General features: G+C 42.8%; 2 protein-coding genes across 2 annotated transcripts; one reads left to right on the top strand and one right to left on the bottom strand.

Annotated features, from left to right (window-relative positions):
• Positions 1–405: 405 nt before the first annotated feature.
• LOC119909777 (4F2 cell-surface antigen heavy chain-like) lies at positions 406–5,752 on the bottom strand. Its single transcript, XM_038727999.1, has 8 exons — positions 5,279–5,752; positions 4,828–5,018; positions 4,415–4,588; positions 3,804–3,901; positions 3,177–3,319; positions 2,358–2,664; positions 1,595–1,654; positions 406–1,122 (listed from the first exon to the last, which is right to left on the bottom strand). The coding sequence occupies exons 1-8, from the start codon at positions 5,605–5,607 to the stop codon at positions 775–777; spliced, it is 1,650 nt and encodes a 549-aa protein (XP_038583927.1). The 5' UTR covers positions 5,608–5,752; the 3' UTR covers positions 406–774.
• Positions 5,753–9,991: 4,239 nt separating this feature from the next.
• On the top strand, positions 9,992–17,642 carry LOC119910690 (gastrula zinc finger protein XlCGF57.1-like). Its single transcript, XM_038729414.1, has 2 exons — positions 9,992–10,235; positions 15,465–17,642. Exons 1-2 carry the CDS (start codon positions 10,061–10,063, stop codon positions 17,009–17,011), a joined length of 1,722 nt encoding a protein of 573 aa, XP_038585342.1. The 5' UTR covers positions 9,992–10,060; the 3' UTR covers positions 17,012–17,642.
• Positions 17,643–18,337: the final 695 nt, after the last annotated feature.

Raw genomic sequence — 18,337 nt, 5'->3', positions numbered from 1 at the left:
GAGTGTTCGTTGAGGTTTAATGAGCACCCTCTGCAGGACAAACTGAAACTGAACTCATTTCTATCTCGTCCATATCAGGAGGCTTCTCTTTATTTCCAGCAGGTCTGAAACAGACGTGATGACAGACTCACAATCGATGAGCTGCATATTTATGAATCTTACTGGAACCATCGCTGCTTCATTTCAGGTTTAAGGCCACTTTCAGAGCAGCAGATAAAGACTGTTTACTGCACATTAAGGATTGCTTTAATACTGAAGGTAAAACTTTATAGTGTACCGGGGTCCCGCTGTTTTCTGCAGCTCTGAGCTGATGGCACTGCAGGACGTCTTCAGATTGTGATTATAAGTTCTTATCAGGTCTTCTGTAGCAGCAGGAAACACCTCGCACATAAAGAAGACATGAGATGCTTTTCCTTCTTTATTTTAGTTTCATTTTCACAGAATGCACAGTGTAGAGAGAGCAGGGGTCATCACATTATACAATTTATATTGAACACAACCAGTAAATGTGAAGGAGCTGGTGACGTGAGAGAAAACACCATTAAACATTTATTAATTAATTATTCAGATAATATGAATAATGCCCCTCTCAGACTATCTGTGGGGGAGGTGGGCTGATTTTCTCCTGCTCTGGTCAGAGATCTGTAAGTGGTTCGTTCATTACCCCAGTAATTACTGACCAGCTCATGAAGGTATTATTCCCCGCCTCCCCCCGTGATGTGAATGTCGTCTGAATGGGGCTTTAATCATCATGTTCTCTAACAGATCTAAACTCTATCCAGCGTAGGGAAACCTGAGGAGCGCGGCCTGTCCCGGGCCCAGCTGCAGGTTGGTCAGGTCCACGCTGCTGTCTGCAGGCAGGACGCTGCTGTTGGTGCTGAGGACGACGGTAGCCTGCCGAGGCAGCGCCGCATCGCTCAGCTGCAGCACCGCCGCCTCCCCGGCCCAGTTGAAGGCAGCGAGGTAGCGCGCGCTCTGATCCCAGACCCGCAGGTACGCCAGGGAGGAGGAGGAGTTAGAGAGGAGGAGGAAGTCTCCGAACAGCAGCGAGCGCTCTTTACCACGAAGCTCGCTCAGAGTGCGGAAAAAACTGCGACAGGACAGACGCTCAGCCCTCTCCTCCTGCACACAGGGAGAGAGGGGATTAATGATACTCACAACACAATACTACAACTGGTACTCCTACTGCTACCTTTACTAGCACCACTACTAACTCCATACTCCTACATCTACCACTGCTGCTGGCACTAGTACTAGTACTGCTACTACAGCTGCTGTTTGTACTTCTACCACATCAAACCACTGGTGGCGCTGACACTAGAACTATTTAAACTGCTGCTACTGTCATTAATGCTGCTGCTGGTAGGAAACATAACTAGTAGTCGTACCACTAGCAGTACATTTAATGTTAGAACTACTGCTGTAGTACAATTTTTACTGCAATGACTGCTGGTACTGCCAGTAATGAAAGTCTTACTGTGTTACTGACCTTTCTTTTACCGAGTACACTCAGTTTGCATGTTGTTCTGTAGTTTTCTCCCTCAGTATCAGTCTAAAGAAGAACGTGCAGTATCTCCATGATGTGTCTGTTTACCTGCAGAGTCCCGTTGAGCTCCTCGTCAGAGTCCCAAAGCATTCTGGGAGACTTTGTGCCCTTTAGCAGAGAAGATGAAATGTCAGCATTAATCTAGATGAGGGGACATAAAACATCTGGCTGCTGATCACTGGTCACCCAGAAGAATATATAATTTACTAGTGTTATTTACAACTTTGTTTATCATTTAGTATTAGTTACCTCTGTCCTTACAGACTCGAGTGTGTAGACATGTGATTTAATGACGTTTGATTCATTTGATTTAAAGGCCTTTATTACTTTAGTTTGTCCATCTAAGTACATTTACTTATTATTGAGTATTTTCAGACTGTGGCATTTCTACTTTTACTTAAGTAAAGGATCTGAATAGTCCTTTCTTCACTGCTTACATTATTATTTACATTAATTTCAATAAATTTTACTTAATCAATAAAGGGGGGAGGTCCGAGGGCCTTCTGGTTTGTAAATGCGGCCCTGGGTGGGGGTTATTGTGGTCGTACATTGAAATCTACTAGATATATATATTTTTTTATTATCAGTGTAGATGTGGTCAGGTTGCTCTTTTAATCCGCTGTGTAGGATTTGAAAAGTTTCTCTTTGGCACCATCCAGTTGTGAAATCACTGCAAGTTTATCTTTCTAACAAGAACAGTTCCCCCACATTATTTTAAAGATGCTGTAATGACCCACATTCTACACACAGGTACATAAAATAAACTAATCTAACATGTAAATCTGTTTCTGAGGCTTCACAGCGTCCTCACCTCGTCCATCAGCCCGATCTCGTCTCCGTAGCTGAAGACGGGGGTCCCGGGCAGCGTGAGCAGCAGCAGCTGGTGCAGTTTGACCAGAGCCGAGCCCACCAGCGACGCCAGGTGACCCTCGGCCCGCCCCCCCAGGCTCCAGGCCAGCTTGGTCTGGCTGTGGGACGAATACAAGAGTTGGACAGACTGAGCGTGCTCAGTGGCGACGGGGCGGAGGACCCTGGAGATCAGCAGGTCGACGCCGGTGGAGGAGAGGAGCTCAGACACGTCTTCAGCTGAGGAGCGCTCTGTGACGCCGATCAGGACTCTGGAAACACATCGAACCTTTATTTTATGAAATCCAGATTTTTAGAGTAAAAAGATTTTTCAGTTGTGTTTTCATTTTTTATTTTTATTTTTCAGTTCAAATTAAACTGGACTTGATGTAACTGTCCTGAAGCAGTTTAAAGATTTCTTTTGTAAGAGAGCACAACTTGAATAATCTGTTAAGAACAGAATTTAACATCCCTAATACAGATTTTATTCAAATGTCTACCTCTTGTCTGTGAGAACGGCTGACCTTTTTCTAGATATCAGTAAATGCAGGATACTGATTCTGAGTAATGACTTTGCAAAATGAGTTTTTTTGGAAGGTAAATGCTCCAACACTTGGTCCTCAGTCAATTATTACAATTTCTACCATTAGAGAGAAACACTATTTTCTGGGTTCAGAGAAACCTCGGGAGGTTTGTTTGATTCCTTCTGTCTCGGCGAGACACGGAGCTGCCTTGTTATTAGCTACGAGCTGGACCTGGTCCCAGTAACTGTAATGGTTCTGACCTCTTGTTGGGATGCTCCTCCGTCCCGTTCTGGACGATGGCTCGGATGTCGCTCCACAGAGACGGCACCACGCTGGCCACCCGCTCCACCCCCGACAGCTGCACACCGTCTACGCCTTCGTTCAGCCAGAACACCAGAGCAGACTGAGGCCAGGGAGAGACAGCTGTTAGACTACAGCGCCCCCTGCTGTCTCACACAGGTCACATCAGGATATGGAAACTTCGATGGTCTTGAGCCTCTACATTTATCACAGTGCAACTTGAACTGTCCTTACCTCTCACGAGGACGCAGCGCAGTGACTTAGCTGTGCGCTACAACTTGAGCCCTCTTTTTTAAATCCTTTTTGTTTGCAAATTGTTCGTATTAGTAGCTGAATTAGCTGTTAGCAGGTCCTGTTAGAGTGTACCCCTGGATGTCCAGACAACTTTCACTGGATTACTTTGATATTGAATAAAACTTCAAAACATGATGATTTTTCTCTGATTTCTAAGTGGATTTATGGCATTTTCTTCTGGATGAACATCAGAGACAAGAACTAACAAACTACAAGAACTAACTACCTGTTTGCACCAGTCCCTTACATACCAGCTGTACTGTAAATACTGCATGGGGAGTGTGAGTATTCACCTTCAGTCTCTCAGCTACGTTGGTCACACTGATGTTGGAGAACCAGGGTCCAGATGTTCCCTGGTAGTTTGGAGTCAGATCCAGAACTACAAAAATATCTGCAGAAAAATGCAACATGTAAACTAAACAAGAATCTGTGAGAAGACAAGAAGTAAATATGGTTTAGCGCTGTTTGAAAATACTGTGTGTTTGAGGTACTTTGCTTGAGCCTTTTCAGTTTACTGTAAGTTGAAGATGGAAAGATTTAAATAAAAAAGATTTGTTAAAAATCAAGAAGAACTGGACATATCTGTCTCAGATCTGTCTCAGCAGCTCACTGTTGTTGTCATTAATGCAAAAGAGTAAAGAAGTGCCTTTGAATTCATGAATTGAATTAACTAAAACAATAATATTACTCAGGTCATTTAATAGACTACAAATATATAAATGTACACATTTTGTGATTTGTTTACATTAAAAATCCTGTAAATAAAGAAAAGGTGCATCAAAAATTCTTAAAGTATCAGAGAGAATCAACCCCCATCTAATTAATGACCCTTAATGTTTGAAACTCTGGCATGTTTAATCAGTAATTGCTCCTGTTATATGAGCGCATGAGTATTTGTCCTCACCCTTCTTATGAGCCGCCTGGATGAGGCTTTTAAACTGCTCCAGGTTTCCAGCTTCGGGGGAAATCTCCTCGAACCTCAGGTTCATGGCTTCGTCTGCCGGAGCGACGTGGATCGGTCCGACCACCAGACCTTTAACCTTCAGCTGAGACAGGCTGCCGATCTTCTGCTCCAGGCCTGAGGAGGAGGACAGGCGGCTGTGACTGAGACGAAACTCTGAACTCAGATAAAAACTCGAGCCTTCCAGTGTCCTTTATATTCCCAAACCAAAGCACTGGACACATTAACATGTTGACCTGATGATGAAAATACACCTGCGCGGTGTAACAGTCTGCTTCTGGCTTAAACTGCTGTTACTCTCTTACGATTATTAAAGTAATCTCCCAGAATGCAATGTGAACGCTGGGTGTTCTCACCCTTCAGGTTGCGGCTGTCAGTGAAGGCCTGGATGTTTCCGATCTGGTAAAGCGGGCCGTCGTTCCACCAGTTGGTGGCGGGTAGGTCTCTGCAGCGAGGAGCCTGCAGGATGATGAGGACGGCTCCGCCCAACATCCCCAACCAGCCGAGCCAGAAGACCACCAGCAGCGCCCAGCGGGTCCGCACCCAGCTGAGGAAACATGGAGGAGGATGTGATAAGCAACACTGTACAGGACTCTTTACTTTATATTATATCACAGGCAATTTAAGAACGGGCTGGGGCTCTGGACTGATTCATGCATTCATACATGCAGGCCTGGAGCATGTCTGATATTTGTCTACATGATATTTTGGTGTTGTTAATATGGGATGGGTTCGGATTTTAAAATGCAGCTTTAGAGCCACACCCTCTCAGAGCCAGCTGTGTGCATCAGGGCCTGTGCTCCTCACCCGGGGGTCCCGGCCACCCTCAGCAGCTCCTCTTTGTTCAGTCCGGTGAATTTCACCTCCTCCGCCTCCTCGGGGATCTTCAGCTTCACGGAGCCGTTCTTCTCCACCGCCGCCGCCTCTCCGCCGGCCGACGGCGCGTCCTCATCCCGGTCTCCTCCTCCGGTCATCGGCAGCTTCTCCTGCTCCTCCTGGTCCAGATCAGCTTCGCTCACATCGGCCTCTGTCGCGTCAGCATCCGCAGCGGCCTGAGCGGGATCCGCCGCATCCTCCGGCTCAGCATCTTTGGTCTCCGCATCCTTCAGCTCCACGTTCGTCTCCTCCGTGTTCATGCCGGCGACGCCGCGTTAAAATGCTCCCGTTAATTTATCAAGTGGAAGAAACGAGTGTTTGCGTGAATCACAGCGGTTCTGTCCCGTTAGACGTGTCTGTCTGTCTGTCTGTCTGACCGCAACACTGCACCAGCTAATGCTGCTTTCAACACTGTCGGAAATCTGGGAATCAGATTTGTGGCGTCCGAAAACACGTCAGTCTGATCTCTACTTTCCTTCAGAAGCCTACTAACGATACACTGAACAATACGTTACAAATAAAAGTAGTCTGTGTAGCCTTTAGTGAAAAAGATGGGTAGGCTATTTAAGTAATGTCATATAGAAAATCCTTATTTTTATACAGCATTGCAACAGACTGACATTTTATGTGTGATGCAATTTATATGTATTTATATATTTGTTGCACGATTTCCACAAATTATGAATTTAGTTAAATTTCATAATAGCTTGTTAAAAAGTTCATTTTCCACAGCATCCAAAAGTACTTTAAAATCATTACCACAATAAAATAAATAGGGGGACCCAAATGCAGACGCCAAAAGCAGAGCTAGTGCAGTTCAGTTATTTCATTAACACAGAAAGGTACAAAGGTTTACAGGATGGTGAAGCAGGCAAACCGTAATTCCTTATTTAAAATATTTTTCTTTTTGCATGCATTTGGTAAAACCTTACTTAACCGAGGCTTTTCACCAAATCTGTTTATTTTATTAAAGGACAATGTTTTTAATAAAGACACTGCACGGGGAAAAAATGCTTTGTCATCCACATAGATCTTATTCCAATATTTTTTAGAACAAATAACAACTAGGCTACATGACAAAAATAGCTTTTATGAATTAGGTTGTGTGCAGAGCAGAAGGTTCTTCCTCTGCCAGTGTTGCCACTGTGATGCCAGCTACAGGAAGCCTGCGGAGCATCGAAAGATCTCGTCGACCTGGTCATTTACAAAGGCAAACAGCTCACTCAGTTACACACAATTACACTGTGACTTATTTTCACGTCTGTCTGCGGGCCACACATGCATTATCATCTCAGTGCGTCATAACCGACACTTTCAGACAGCGTGTAAGGATTTTCAGCTAAAGGTAACTCCAGCAAATTTAGGTCTGCATCTAACAATTATTTTGCTTATTTTTTCTATAATTTTTTTTATCACTTGATTAATAAAACAATTCATTTATTTATTCAAAATATCAAAAACTTGTCTAATGATTCAATATTCTATTCAATCATCCTGAAAAAGAGACAGGTAAAGCTCATTAGAATAATGATAACAGTGGCATATTTGAAAATGAGTCAAATTTCCATGTCACCGCTGTGTTATGATATTAATAACAACAGAACTTTTAAGTACTTTACATATTTTCTGCATCAGTGTGTGGCAAAGAAAAATATCTGAAACGATTTGCAGACTGTAACAACAGTCACAGATCCTAACATGTCCGTCACACTGGTTTAAGCCATTTTCTTACTTATCTGGCCGTTACATAAACAGAAATTATAAAATGACCAAATGTTAGCTGACCCATGGTGAAACTTTACGTTACCATTAAAGCAGTGGTGCAGAAATCACTTAATACGTTGACCCACGACATCTAAAATACTCCCAAACTTTAGATGGATACCTGTTTTTGCATGAACAGGTATCCCTCTGGCTGCGGGCTGCTTAAGGCTTTTTACAGCACCACAGGAAAATGTTGAAGAAAACTTTACTATGCAAGTTGTGTGTATCTGTAAAGTAAATAAACCAAAACCAGATATGGCAGTCGGCCTGATCCAGCCAGTCGACATCTGAGTTTCAGAGAAGAGAAGAGAGGGGAGCTGGGAGACCAGGGGCAAGTAAAGCGCTGACAAAGCGTAGCACAACGGAAACGGTGGTGCCTCGAACACCCTGTTGTGAAAAGTTCATGAAAATGTCACTCTCAAAAACATTTAGGCAACATACAAAATCAAATAAAAATATGTCTTAAAATCACTTTTAAGGCTACTCTTAATACAACCTGATCTCACAGAAATACGTGAACTGAACATGACCCCTTAACCCGGGTTGCTTAATTTAATAGACTCTAGAGTATAGGCTTTTTATTTGTTACATTAATCATAATGCTCGGCACATCTTCATGGACATGTTGAGAGGGCAGAGGAGAGTACCGGCAGCTTGGGTCCCAGTACGCAAGAAAATGTCCCTTTGACATGTCCAAAGGAACCCTGCATCATGTGTTTTTAGACTTTTGCAAGGTCCTGTGTGGACTGATGAAGGGAAATCATACAATGGCCCAGAGAGGATGAGCTTGCCAAACTGGCACATGGTTTAAAAAAAACTGGCTTCCCTGGAGTCACACCATACCGTGATAACGCCACAGGAAAAAAAAACAATTCAATGCACTCCACAGCTCAACCTCTTTGTTAAGGCATTGTTTCAAGATGTCATTTCGTTTTGTTGCCACTTCCATTGCTTGTTTCTGATTTAGCATTAGTTCTGACATTTGCCTTCTCTGCTCAGTGGCATGCTCCACAAACCACTGAGGTGCCTCAGATGATGTATTTTCCTTTTTACCACCTTCGGCTGATGGCTTAGGATGAAAAGTTGAAGGTCCTGGGCCATCTGGGTCTGATGAAGATCCTAAGAGTAATAGATCAAACCAGGTAGTCTTAAAATATGAGTGATCAAGGCAGCAAGCATCACTTTCCTCCAACATTTTTACATGGACTCAAACATGTCTGCATACTGTAAATGAGAGTTGTGTGCAAACAAAGCCAACATCCAGTTCATCAAACTTAGTTACTAGAGAAACAAAAGCCATCTTTAATATAAAGTTGTTAGCAACACTAAGTAACTGCTAATTTTTGTACAACATGGTTGGTTATATGGGAGTTTATTATGACCAATGAATGATTAAATAAAAACCTCACAATTAATATCCAATGTGTTTTAGAAATCCATGTAGCTGTGTGCTGTTGTGCTACTTAATATAACATATCAAATGACATGGAAAAGATCTCCAGCAAATGAGGACACAATGTGGACCGGATCCACACTGGGATCATCAGCCAGGAGGTCCTCCATCGAAGAGAAAAAGACCCAGCTTCTGGCACCACTCCCAGCCTTCTTCTTGTTGTCCAATATAGTTTTGTATCTAAGAATAGAAGCCCAGGCATAGTAAATGTAAGTTGCTCTACTCCCAAAAGCAAATACTGACAGAGAAAAACTGTACTGACCCCAAAGGGTTGTGACATTGTTGCAGTAGCAGTTCACATAAATCACTAAACAGTTATCTTTACACAAGACATGAGGTAGCTACAAAAACTTCCAAGTCTAGATACATACAACTACTACAAGAGAAAATACTGTAAATACAGTAAAAGTATTTTATTAAATTAAGTGTGTAATATGTGTAATAGGAAGACTTCATTCATTCATTCATTTCCATTATGACACTAATAATGCGTCCAAGGCTTCGCATCTGTAGCACACGTTCACTTTTTAGTCACAGAATAAATAGCAATGCTAAATTGTTAAATTGAAAGAATTCAACTTAAAGCTACCTTTAGGGATTTGCAGGGGTTTGCTGGAGCAGAGGCAGGTGATCTTCCAGCAACAGACTGTGGATGAGGAGCTGGAGACAAATGGGCGTCAGCTCACGACACCGCAAGCAAAACTCCAGAGAGGGTGGACACACAGCTCCACAACCAGCTAACTGTTTTGGAGCAACAGTTCCAAGGAGGCCGCCCACAGACAGGCTCCCAAACTAAAGCAGATAAGATGTTCTTTCTCTGTTAGCTCGGGCTCTGCTGTAACCCACACACTTTTCTTTGTTTTGTTTTTTTGTTCTTTGTAATGAAGATTGTTTTCATGCACGTACCCTAGCTCAGGTGGAGATCAAACAATCAGTGATTTCACACTGGCGCAGGTGTTTAGGTTGAGAGATAGTCTCGACACGTTAGAGAACTGAAGTGTTACAAATGCAGACTAACAAACCTGAAACATTCTTCCGCGGTTCACTGTCTGACTGCTTCTCTATGTGAATGGCCGGTGAGGTTTACCCCTCAGCGTAAAAAACTTTGTCTGGTTAGCAAGCCAGTGAAACAACACAGACAAGATATTAGAAAGATATTAGCGGTTGGCAAACCAGAGAGATGCATTACCGCCACCACAGTAATAGAGCTTTTGCTCCTTTGTTTTGCTGCTCCTGTCAGAAAGACTGAGGGGAAATTAAACAAAGTTTAACTTAAGCCCAATAAGCAACCCCTCTTCTGCTCTGCCTATGATGCCAACTGAAAATGGAATGACAGGCTGTAACCTAGCAACAGCAGCATTTGGTGATTGTTTGGAAGCGAAGAAACTGATTTTAACTGATTTTAACTGATTTTAACTGATTCTGATTGTTTTGACTGACTAAGTAGCTGCTGAGGACATTTTCTCTACATCGTGATCTGCATGTCAAAACTCTAAATGCTGAAATCGTTGGTGAAACAGCGACTCGACGCGGCCGCTGAGGAGATATTTGGGCTGTTTGAAAGAACAATAGCAGAATATGAGGAGGAAATATCTCGTTTAAGAGAAAGTGAGCGACAACATAAACTGCTGGATGCTGTTTTCAGCCCAACATGTCAGGTACACAGATCAGGTTGGTACATTTTCACTGATATTCTGTTATATCATCAGGTGGTTCATTGTCAACATGTCTGTTTCAAATATTTTATTTCTGGTGAAATTCTTCTGGTGAATTGTGTCACATCTGACTATTTACAGCTTAGTGCTACTGAATGGGTTGCACCAGAGCTAAAAGGAGTGTAATCAGGAAAATATGCTTAAAGTATTAAAAATAAAAGTACTCAATTTTTCAGAATGAAAAATATCCCGTGACTGTTATATATTATATATTTTATTGTTCTTACTCATGTCAGCTGCAGTTTATGTCAGCTGCAGTTGTTGCGGTTGAACTATTTTGCATCAGACTGTAATTAATAACTTTCAAAAAATAATGAAAAAAGCAGCAAGAAAAAAAGGAAAAGCAGCTAATCTTCAAATTTGTGAAGCTGGAAGCATAAAATGTGAAAAATTACTTCACAATTAAATTTCTGTCAATCAACAAATGTACTAGCTGGACCTGTATAAACTGTTGGGAAGTTTAATTTATAACACAAAATCACATTTTATTAAATCTTCATAACTTTTGTGTGTAAAAATCTTTCTTTGTAAAGTAACTGAAGCTGTCAGATAAATATAGTCAAGTTAAAAGTACAATGTCTCCCTCTGAGATAGGGTTGGGTATATCTCTAATTTGTACAGTAGTTGTAAAGTACTTGAGTAAGTAGGCCTATACTTAGTTCCTGTCCACCACTGCTGCCAATTACGTTTAAATCCTTGGAAACCTTGTTTTCAAATCTCCTGTTAAGTATCATGACTACAAAAGTTACAATAAAAAATGAAAAGTTCTCGATTAAATAATTTATTTAAACTTTAAAACTCATAAACTCAGCTAATCTGATTAATCACCGCCATGTGAGTGTAGTTTGATGTGATTAGACAACACAAGCAAACAACCCCACGGCTGTTTGGAGCTACATTTGGAGTTTATGGAGTTAAGTGAAGGAGGTGTTAAGGCGGTGAGGATGGACTCAATGATGGCGGTGCAGAAGTGCACCATCATTGTCTTTGTTAGGCTGAACTTCTTCAGCTGCCGCAGGAAATATATCATGTGCTGGGCCTTCTTGGTGAGGGAGGTGATGTTCAGCTCCCACTTGAGGTCCTGGGAGATGATGGTGCCCAGGAAGCGGAAGGAGTCCACAGTGGTGACTGGGGAGTCACACAGGATGATGGGGGAAGGTGGGGCTGGGCTCTTTATGAAATCCACGACCATCTCCACTGTCTTCTGAGCGTTGAGCTCCAGACTGTTCTGGCTGCACCAGGTCACCAGATGTTTGATCTCCCACCTGTATGCAGACTCATCCCCACCTGAGATGAGCCCAATGAGGGTGGTGTCATCTGCAAACTTCAGGAGTTTGACGTGAAGGGCCACGTCAAACTCCTCTGTAGGAAAACTGCAGGGGACCCATGAGTGGGTCTGTAATGGATTTAAGGTGGGACACAAGGCACTCGAAAGACTTCATTACTACAGATGTCAAGGCGACGGGTCTGTAGTTATTTAGTCCTGTGGTTTTTGAAGCAGGCTGGCACATGTCTCCAGTGAGGTGTTAAAAATATCAGTGAACACCGGAGACAGCGGATCAGCACAGTGCTTCAGGGTGGATAGGGAGACAGAGTCCGGCCCAGCTGCTTTGCGGGGGGTTTGCTTCCTAAATAGTCTGTTGACATCCCTCTCTGAGATGGAGAGAGGGGGGAGAAGGTGGAGGAGGGTATAGTGGACTGGGGCTGGAGCTGAGCGGAGGACTTTCGGGGTATGGTGTCCGATTGTCTCTCAAAGCGGCAGTAGAAATGGTTCAGTTCACTTGCCAGGCGACAGTCATTGATGGAGCGGGGTGTTTGGGGTTTGTAGTTCTTGAATTGTTTGAACCCCCTCTAGACGGAAGTGGCGTCATTTGCAGAGAACTGGTGTTATAGTCTCTGAGTACATTTGTTTAGTTTCTCGCACCTCCTTGATAAACAAGTACTTTAACGACCTGCACCCGGCCCTATCCCAACTCCTAAATGCCTCCTCCTTTTCCAGCCTTAGCTGTCTGAGCCCAGCTGTGAACCAGGGTTTGTAATTATTATAATTCACCCTGGTCCTTGATGGTACACAGCCGTCCTCACAAAAACTGACTTAGGATGTCACAGCATCAGTAAACTCATCCAGGTTGTTGGTAGTTGTCCTGAACACATCCCAGTCAGTGCAGTCCAAACATGTCTGAAGGTCCTGTACAGCTTCTCTGGTCCACTGCTTAGATGTCCTCACTACAGGTTTACAGAGCTTTAATTTTCACCTGTATGCAGGAATCAGGTGGACCATGACGTGGACAGAGTGTTCCAGTGCGGTGCGGGGGACAGCGTGAATGGCACTGCTTATTGTGGTGTAACAGTGATCCAAAATGTTCTCCTCTCTGGTTAGATACTTTATAAACTGTCTGTATTTGGGGAGTTCTTGGGTGAAGTTTCCCCTGTTAAAGTCACTGAGAAAAATAACAAGGGAGTCTGGGTGTGTCTGCTCCACACATAGTATCCGTTTGAGAGCCTGCGCTTCACCAAATTGTCCAATGAGTCAAAAGTGGGAAATAAATCCACTGGTGTTGTTCCCCCAGCTCTTCTCTGGTTAAAATGCTCCGGAAATCACAGCAGCAAACTGGGTTAACACACAAAAACCCAACAAAAAAGAGTGCACCTAATAAGAGCTAGAAATAATCATGTTGAAATTGTTAAGAAATAGAGCTGGATGTAGTTGTCTAATTACCATGAGTCACCAAGAGAGAGGGGTAAAGTAAGGGGAATGGAATGATCAAATAGGGACATTTTGCCAAACTTCATTTGGTGGTAGTCACAGAAAGGGTGATGGCTGATTTGGCATGAGGACATCATCTACTGAGAAGAATTGATAAAGAGAACTCAGAGAAAGATCTGGGTTATTCCTCAGCAAATCTCAAAGGAATCTGACTCAGAGCAGAGCTCCGCAACGAAGGAAGGATTTCACTGGCCAGGACAACTCCTTCCCCTCCCTTACTCTCTCTCGCTCAGCTATTTTAATCAAGTTTTGCATTTTAAATATTTTCATTCATTTCATCATTTTAATCAAAGTAGTAGACACTAGACCTATTTCTATTTTTTAGGTTTTGTTAGTTGAACAACCTCAAAGGTTCTTATAGGTTGCTCTTGCCAGAGAAATTAACTTATCCGTGAGGAGTATTTTCCTAGCAACCATACCAGGTGCACTGATCAATGAGAAGAGAGCTGTCATTAACGGGCATAGCTGAGGTGGTATTTGGCTCTAGGGCTATTCAGTCAAGTAAGCAGGGTAGGCGTCTGGAAGACAGTTAGAAGCTAGTCAAAGCTCTTCAGAACCAGCATAAACAGTCCCCAGTTAAACCTAATAGGGTAATGCCCATGGTCTTAGAGGATTTGCGTTTCGTTGGGCTGGATTAACACATCTAAATCTGAGGCCATGGTTCCGCACCATTGTTCCGAATCACATTGTGATGAAAAGAGAGCTGAGCCGGAAGGCAAAGTGTTCCAGGAACATCCAGCTGGGAGGAGGCCTCGAGTAAGAGCCAGGACTAGTTGGAGAGAATGTATCTCCACACTGGCCTGCTAACTTCTCTGGATCCGCCAGCCAGAGCTGGTTAATGTGGTTTGGGAAAGGGAGGTTTGGGGTCCCCTGCTAGAGCTGCTGCCCCCACAACCCTACCACGGGTAAGCTAATTGATGGATAGATGGTAAACTACACTCACCTAAAGGATTATTAGGAACACATGTTCAATTTCTCATTAATGCAATTATCTAATCAACCAATCACATGGCAGTTGCTTCAATGCATTTAGGGGTGTGGTCCTGGTCAAGACAATCTCCTGAACTCCAAACTGAATGTCAGAATGGGAAAGAAAGGTGATTTAAGCAATTTTGAGCGTGGCATGGTTGTTGGTGCCAGACGGGCCGGTCTGAGTATTTCACAATCTGCTCAGTTACTGGGATTTTCACGCACAACCATTTCTAGGGTTTACAAAGAATGGTGTGAAAAGGGAAAAACATCCAGTATGCGGCAGTCCTGTGGGCGAATATGCCTTGTTGATGCTAGAGGTCAGAGGAGAATGGGCCGACCGATTCAAGCTGATAGAAGAGCAACTTTGACTGAAATAACCACTCGTTACAACTGAGGTATGCGGCAAAGCATTTGTGAAGCCACAACACGCACGACCTTGAGGCGGATGGGCTACAACAGCAGAAGACCCCACCGGGTACCACTCATCTCCACTACAAATAGGAAAAAGAGGCTACAATTTGCAAGAGCTCACCAAAATTGGACTGTTGAAGACTGGAAAAATGTTGCCTGGTCTGATGAGTCTCGATTTCTGTTGAGACATTCAGATGGTAGAGTCAGAATTTGGCGTAAACAGAATGAGAACATGGATCCATCATGCCTTGTTACCACTGTGCAGGCTGGTGGTGGTGGTGTAATGGTGTGGGGGATGTTTTCTTGGCACACTTTAGGCTCCTTAGTACCAATTGGGCATGGTTTAAATGCCACGGCCTACCTGAGCATTGTTTCTGACCATGTCCATCCCTTTATGGCCACCATGTACCCATCCTCTGATGGCTACTTCCAGCAGGATAATGCACCATGTCACAAAGCTCCAATCATTTCAAATTGGATTCTTGAACATGACAATGAGTTCACTGTACTAAAATGGCCCCCACAGTCACCAGATCTCAACCCAATAGAGCATCTTTGGGATGTGGTGGAACGGGAGCTTGGTGCCCTGGATGTGCATCCCACAAATGTCCATCAACTGCAAGATGCTATCCTATCAATATGGGCCAACATTTCTAAAGAATACTTTCAGCACCTTGTTGAATCAATGCCATGTAGAATTAAGGCAGTTCTGAAGGAGAAAGGGGGTCAAACACAGTATTAGTATGGTGTTCCTAATAATCCTTTAGGTGAGTGTATGTCCCGGTAATATAGCAAAGAAATGTCTTGAGTATCGCTAGTTCTTATTGTTCTTGTTGTTCTTGTTGTCTGTCCTAATATTTGCCAAGGGAATTCCATCTTTCACATTATTGATTGAGTTCTTATCCATTTTATAGTTTTAACTTGTTTTCTAGAAAATGGCTGTCAACAAATCTTTTTGGTATTTTAGTTGAAATGAACTGCTAAGGATCATCTGGAATCATCACAGTTGTCCATAATGTTTTGTGCGTGTTGCAGTGTTTCCTGCGGATGTCCAGCAGCTGTTGGTGATTAAAGAAGAGGTTCCCCCCGAGTGGAGCCCCAGCCTGGACCAGGAGGACACAGAGCCCCTACACATAAAAGAGGAACAGGAGGAACTCCGGACCAGTCAGGAGAGAGAGCAGCTTCATGGGCTGGAGGAGGATGAGGTCACCAGGTTCCCATTTACTGCTGTTCCTGTGAAGAGTGAAGATGATGAGCGGAACCCTCAGTCTCCACAGCTTCATCGAACTCTAACTGAAGACTACAGAGAGGCAGAGCCTTCAAACAGCAGCTCAGCTACACAGACAGAAACCGATGGAGGATCAGAACCTGCCAGGAACCTTGATCCAGATAGTCATTTACACCCAAATACTGAAGAACATGCTTCAGACTCTTCAGACACTGAATTCAGTTATGATGAGTGGCAAAAACCTTTGTCAGATTCTGAAGCTGAAACTGAGGACAGTGACAATGGTTGGAAGGAGACCAGGGCACCCGAGTCAGATGATAATGCTCTGAGATATAAGCAAGCACCTGTAAGTGATGTGAGTTGTAGTGCTGGAGAAATGTCCTTCAGCTGCTTTGAGTGTGGTAAACATTTTCACTACAAGGGGTCTCTTCAGAGACACATGATGTGTCATTTAGGAAAAAGGTTTAGAGGGAAGCAAAATGTAGATTCACACACGAGAGTGCACACAGGAGAGAAACCATTCGGTTGTGATGTTTGTGGGAAGAGATTTACGGTCCAGGGAAGTATTAAGAAACACATGAGAGTCCACACAGGAGAGAAACCATTTGGTTGTGATGTTTGTGGGAAGAGATTTACAGTCCAGGGAAGTATTAAGACACACATGAGAGTCCACACAGGAGAGAAACCATTTGGTTGTGATGTTTGTGGGAAGAGATTTACAGTCCAGGGAAGTATTAAGACACACATGAGAGTCCACACAGGAGAGAAACCATTTGGTTGTGATGTTTGTGGGAAGAGATTTACACAACAAGGATGTTTTAAGAAACACATGAGAGTCCACACAGGAGAGAAACCATTTGGTTGTGATGTTTGTGGGAAGAGATTTAAAGTCCAGGGAAGTATTAAGACACACATGAGAGTCCACACAGGAGAGAAACCATTTGGTTGTGATGTTTGTGGGAAGAGATTTACAGTCCAGGGAAGTATTAAGACACACATGAGAGTGCACACAGGAGAGAAACCATTTGGTTGTGATGTTTGTAGGAAGAGATTTACACAACAGGGAAGTATTAAGACGCACATGAGAGTCCACACAGGAGAGAAACCATTTGGTTGTGATGTTTGTGGCAAGAGATTTACAGTCCAGGGAAGTATTAAGAAACACATGAGAGTGCACACAGGAGAGAAACCATTTGGTTATGATGTTTGTGGGAAGAGATTTACAGTCCAGGGAAGTATTAAGAAACACATGAGAGTGCACACAGGAGAGAAACCATTTGGTTGTGATGTTTGTGGGAAGAGATTTACGGTCCAGGGAAATCTGACGAGACATATGATTGCGCACACAGGATAGAAATTGTTTACCAAACATGTTGGTAAAGACCACAGCAGTTATCATTGTCTTTGGTTGTTTTGTTGTATTTTATTTTTGTCTTTCTTTTGTGTATATTTTTAAAATATGTATAAAAAGTCTTCTGGTTAAATGCTGCTTACTGCCTACTGAAGTTATTCAAACTAAGTTTTTTCAAATGTTCCCTTTATCAAAGTTGTTGGTAAAGGAGATGGAATCGTTATGGTATGAAGATAAGTGGCAGCAAACAATTCTGTGATGAAAGGAACAAAAAGAAACCAAAGACACGGCACGTCAGGGTAAACATTTGTTTTTAAAACGCACAGTTTGTGTAGGTGTAATTGTCTAATTAATATACTGTAAATTCAAAGTATGTGATGCAGTCATCTGAAATTCTGGATTGCATTGCAGTGTAATAGGTGGAAGGGAGACCTTTATAGTGCTTTCTTGGTTTGTTACTGAACCTTTGGCAACACTTTATTTTACAGGTCCCATTGTTTTCTGAAATTTCCTAGAAATAAGCTGATATGTAACTGTAAGCTCCTCAGAAGGTTCCTGGAAATGTATGATTGTTAATATAGGGAAAGTGGAGACAGTGTATTTGCCAAATCCAATAAATTGCTAATAAAACCTAGATCGTTTTTTTTGTTGTTGTTTTTTGTCCACAGGGAAACGTACAGTTCTACGTGTACCTTGCACATGACAATCGCCATCGCATTACGTCGTTACGACGTTTTTAGCTAGCATGAATAAGAACTCTGGGCAATTTTTCCAAGGTGGAGGAGCTATTTCCACCAGGGAGATATCAAATATCACTGACAGCAGTTCTCACACTTCCTCAGAAGGAGGAAGAGCATTCTTTAGGGACGGTAGATCTGGTATGCATGGCCTCTCTGTCTTCCACATTCTCTCTGTAGTAACACTATGGAGTACAGATTAGACAAGCATTCATTATTTATTATATCACTTGAGTTTTAATTTTCTAGCAGCCCTTTGGCTGTGGATGTATGACGCTGTGAGCTTCAGTCCCATTGGATAACTGAGGAGCCGCCATCAGGAAGTATTTCTGTCACCGTGTTAAAGGTGTTATTTTAAATAAATAGTCAGCATTTATAACACAGAAATACTCCATAATACAACAATTTAATGTTATGTTAATTTCTCTTTATAATTAAATTTTTTAAATTATTATTCTATGTTTACAAAGATGATTTAAATTATGTAATAGAATCACAGGCTTTAAAATGCCTCTCGTTAGCAGAGATAGAGGTTTTTGGATTCAGGTTACAGCTGAAAGGGGCAATTTGAAGTGGAATGAAACCCACTGAC

The sequence above is a fragment of the Micropterus salmoides genome, unplaced genomic scaffold (genome assembly GCF_014851395.1).
Source record: "Micropterus salmoides isolate LMB-PRFRI ecotype aquatic unplaced genomic scaffold, ASM1485139v1 Ms_hic_scaffold_19, whole genome shotgun sequence".
Taxonomy (NCBI): domain Eukaryota; kingdom Metazoa; phylum Chordata; class Actinopteri; order Centrarchiformes; family Centrarchidae; genus Micropterus; species Micropterus salmoides.
The sequence above is the reverse complement of the archived record's forward strand: the minus strand, read 5'-3'. Positions and strand labels throughout refer to the sequence as shown.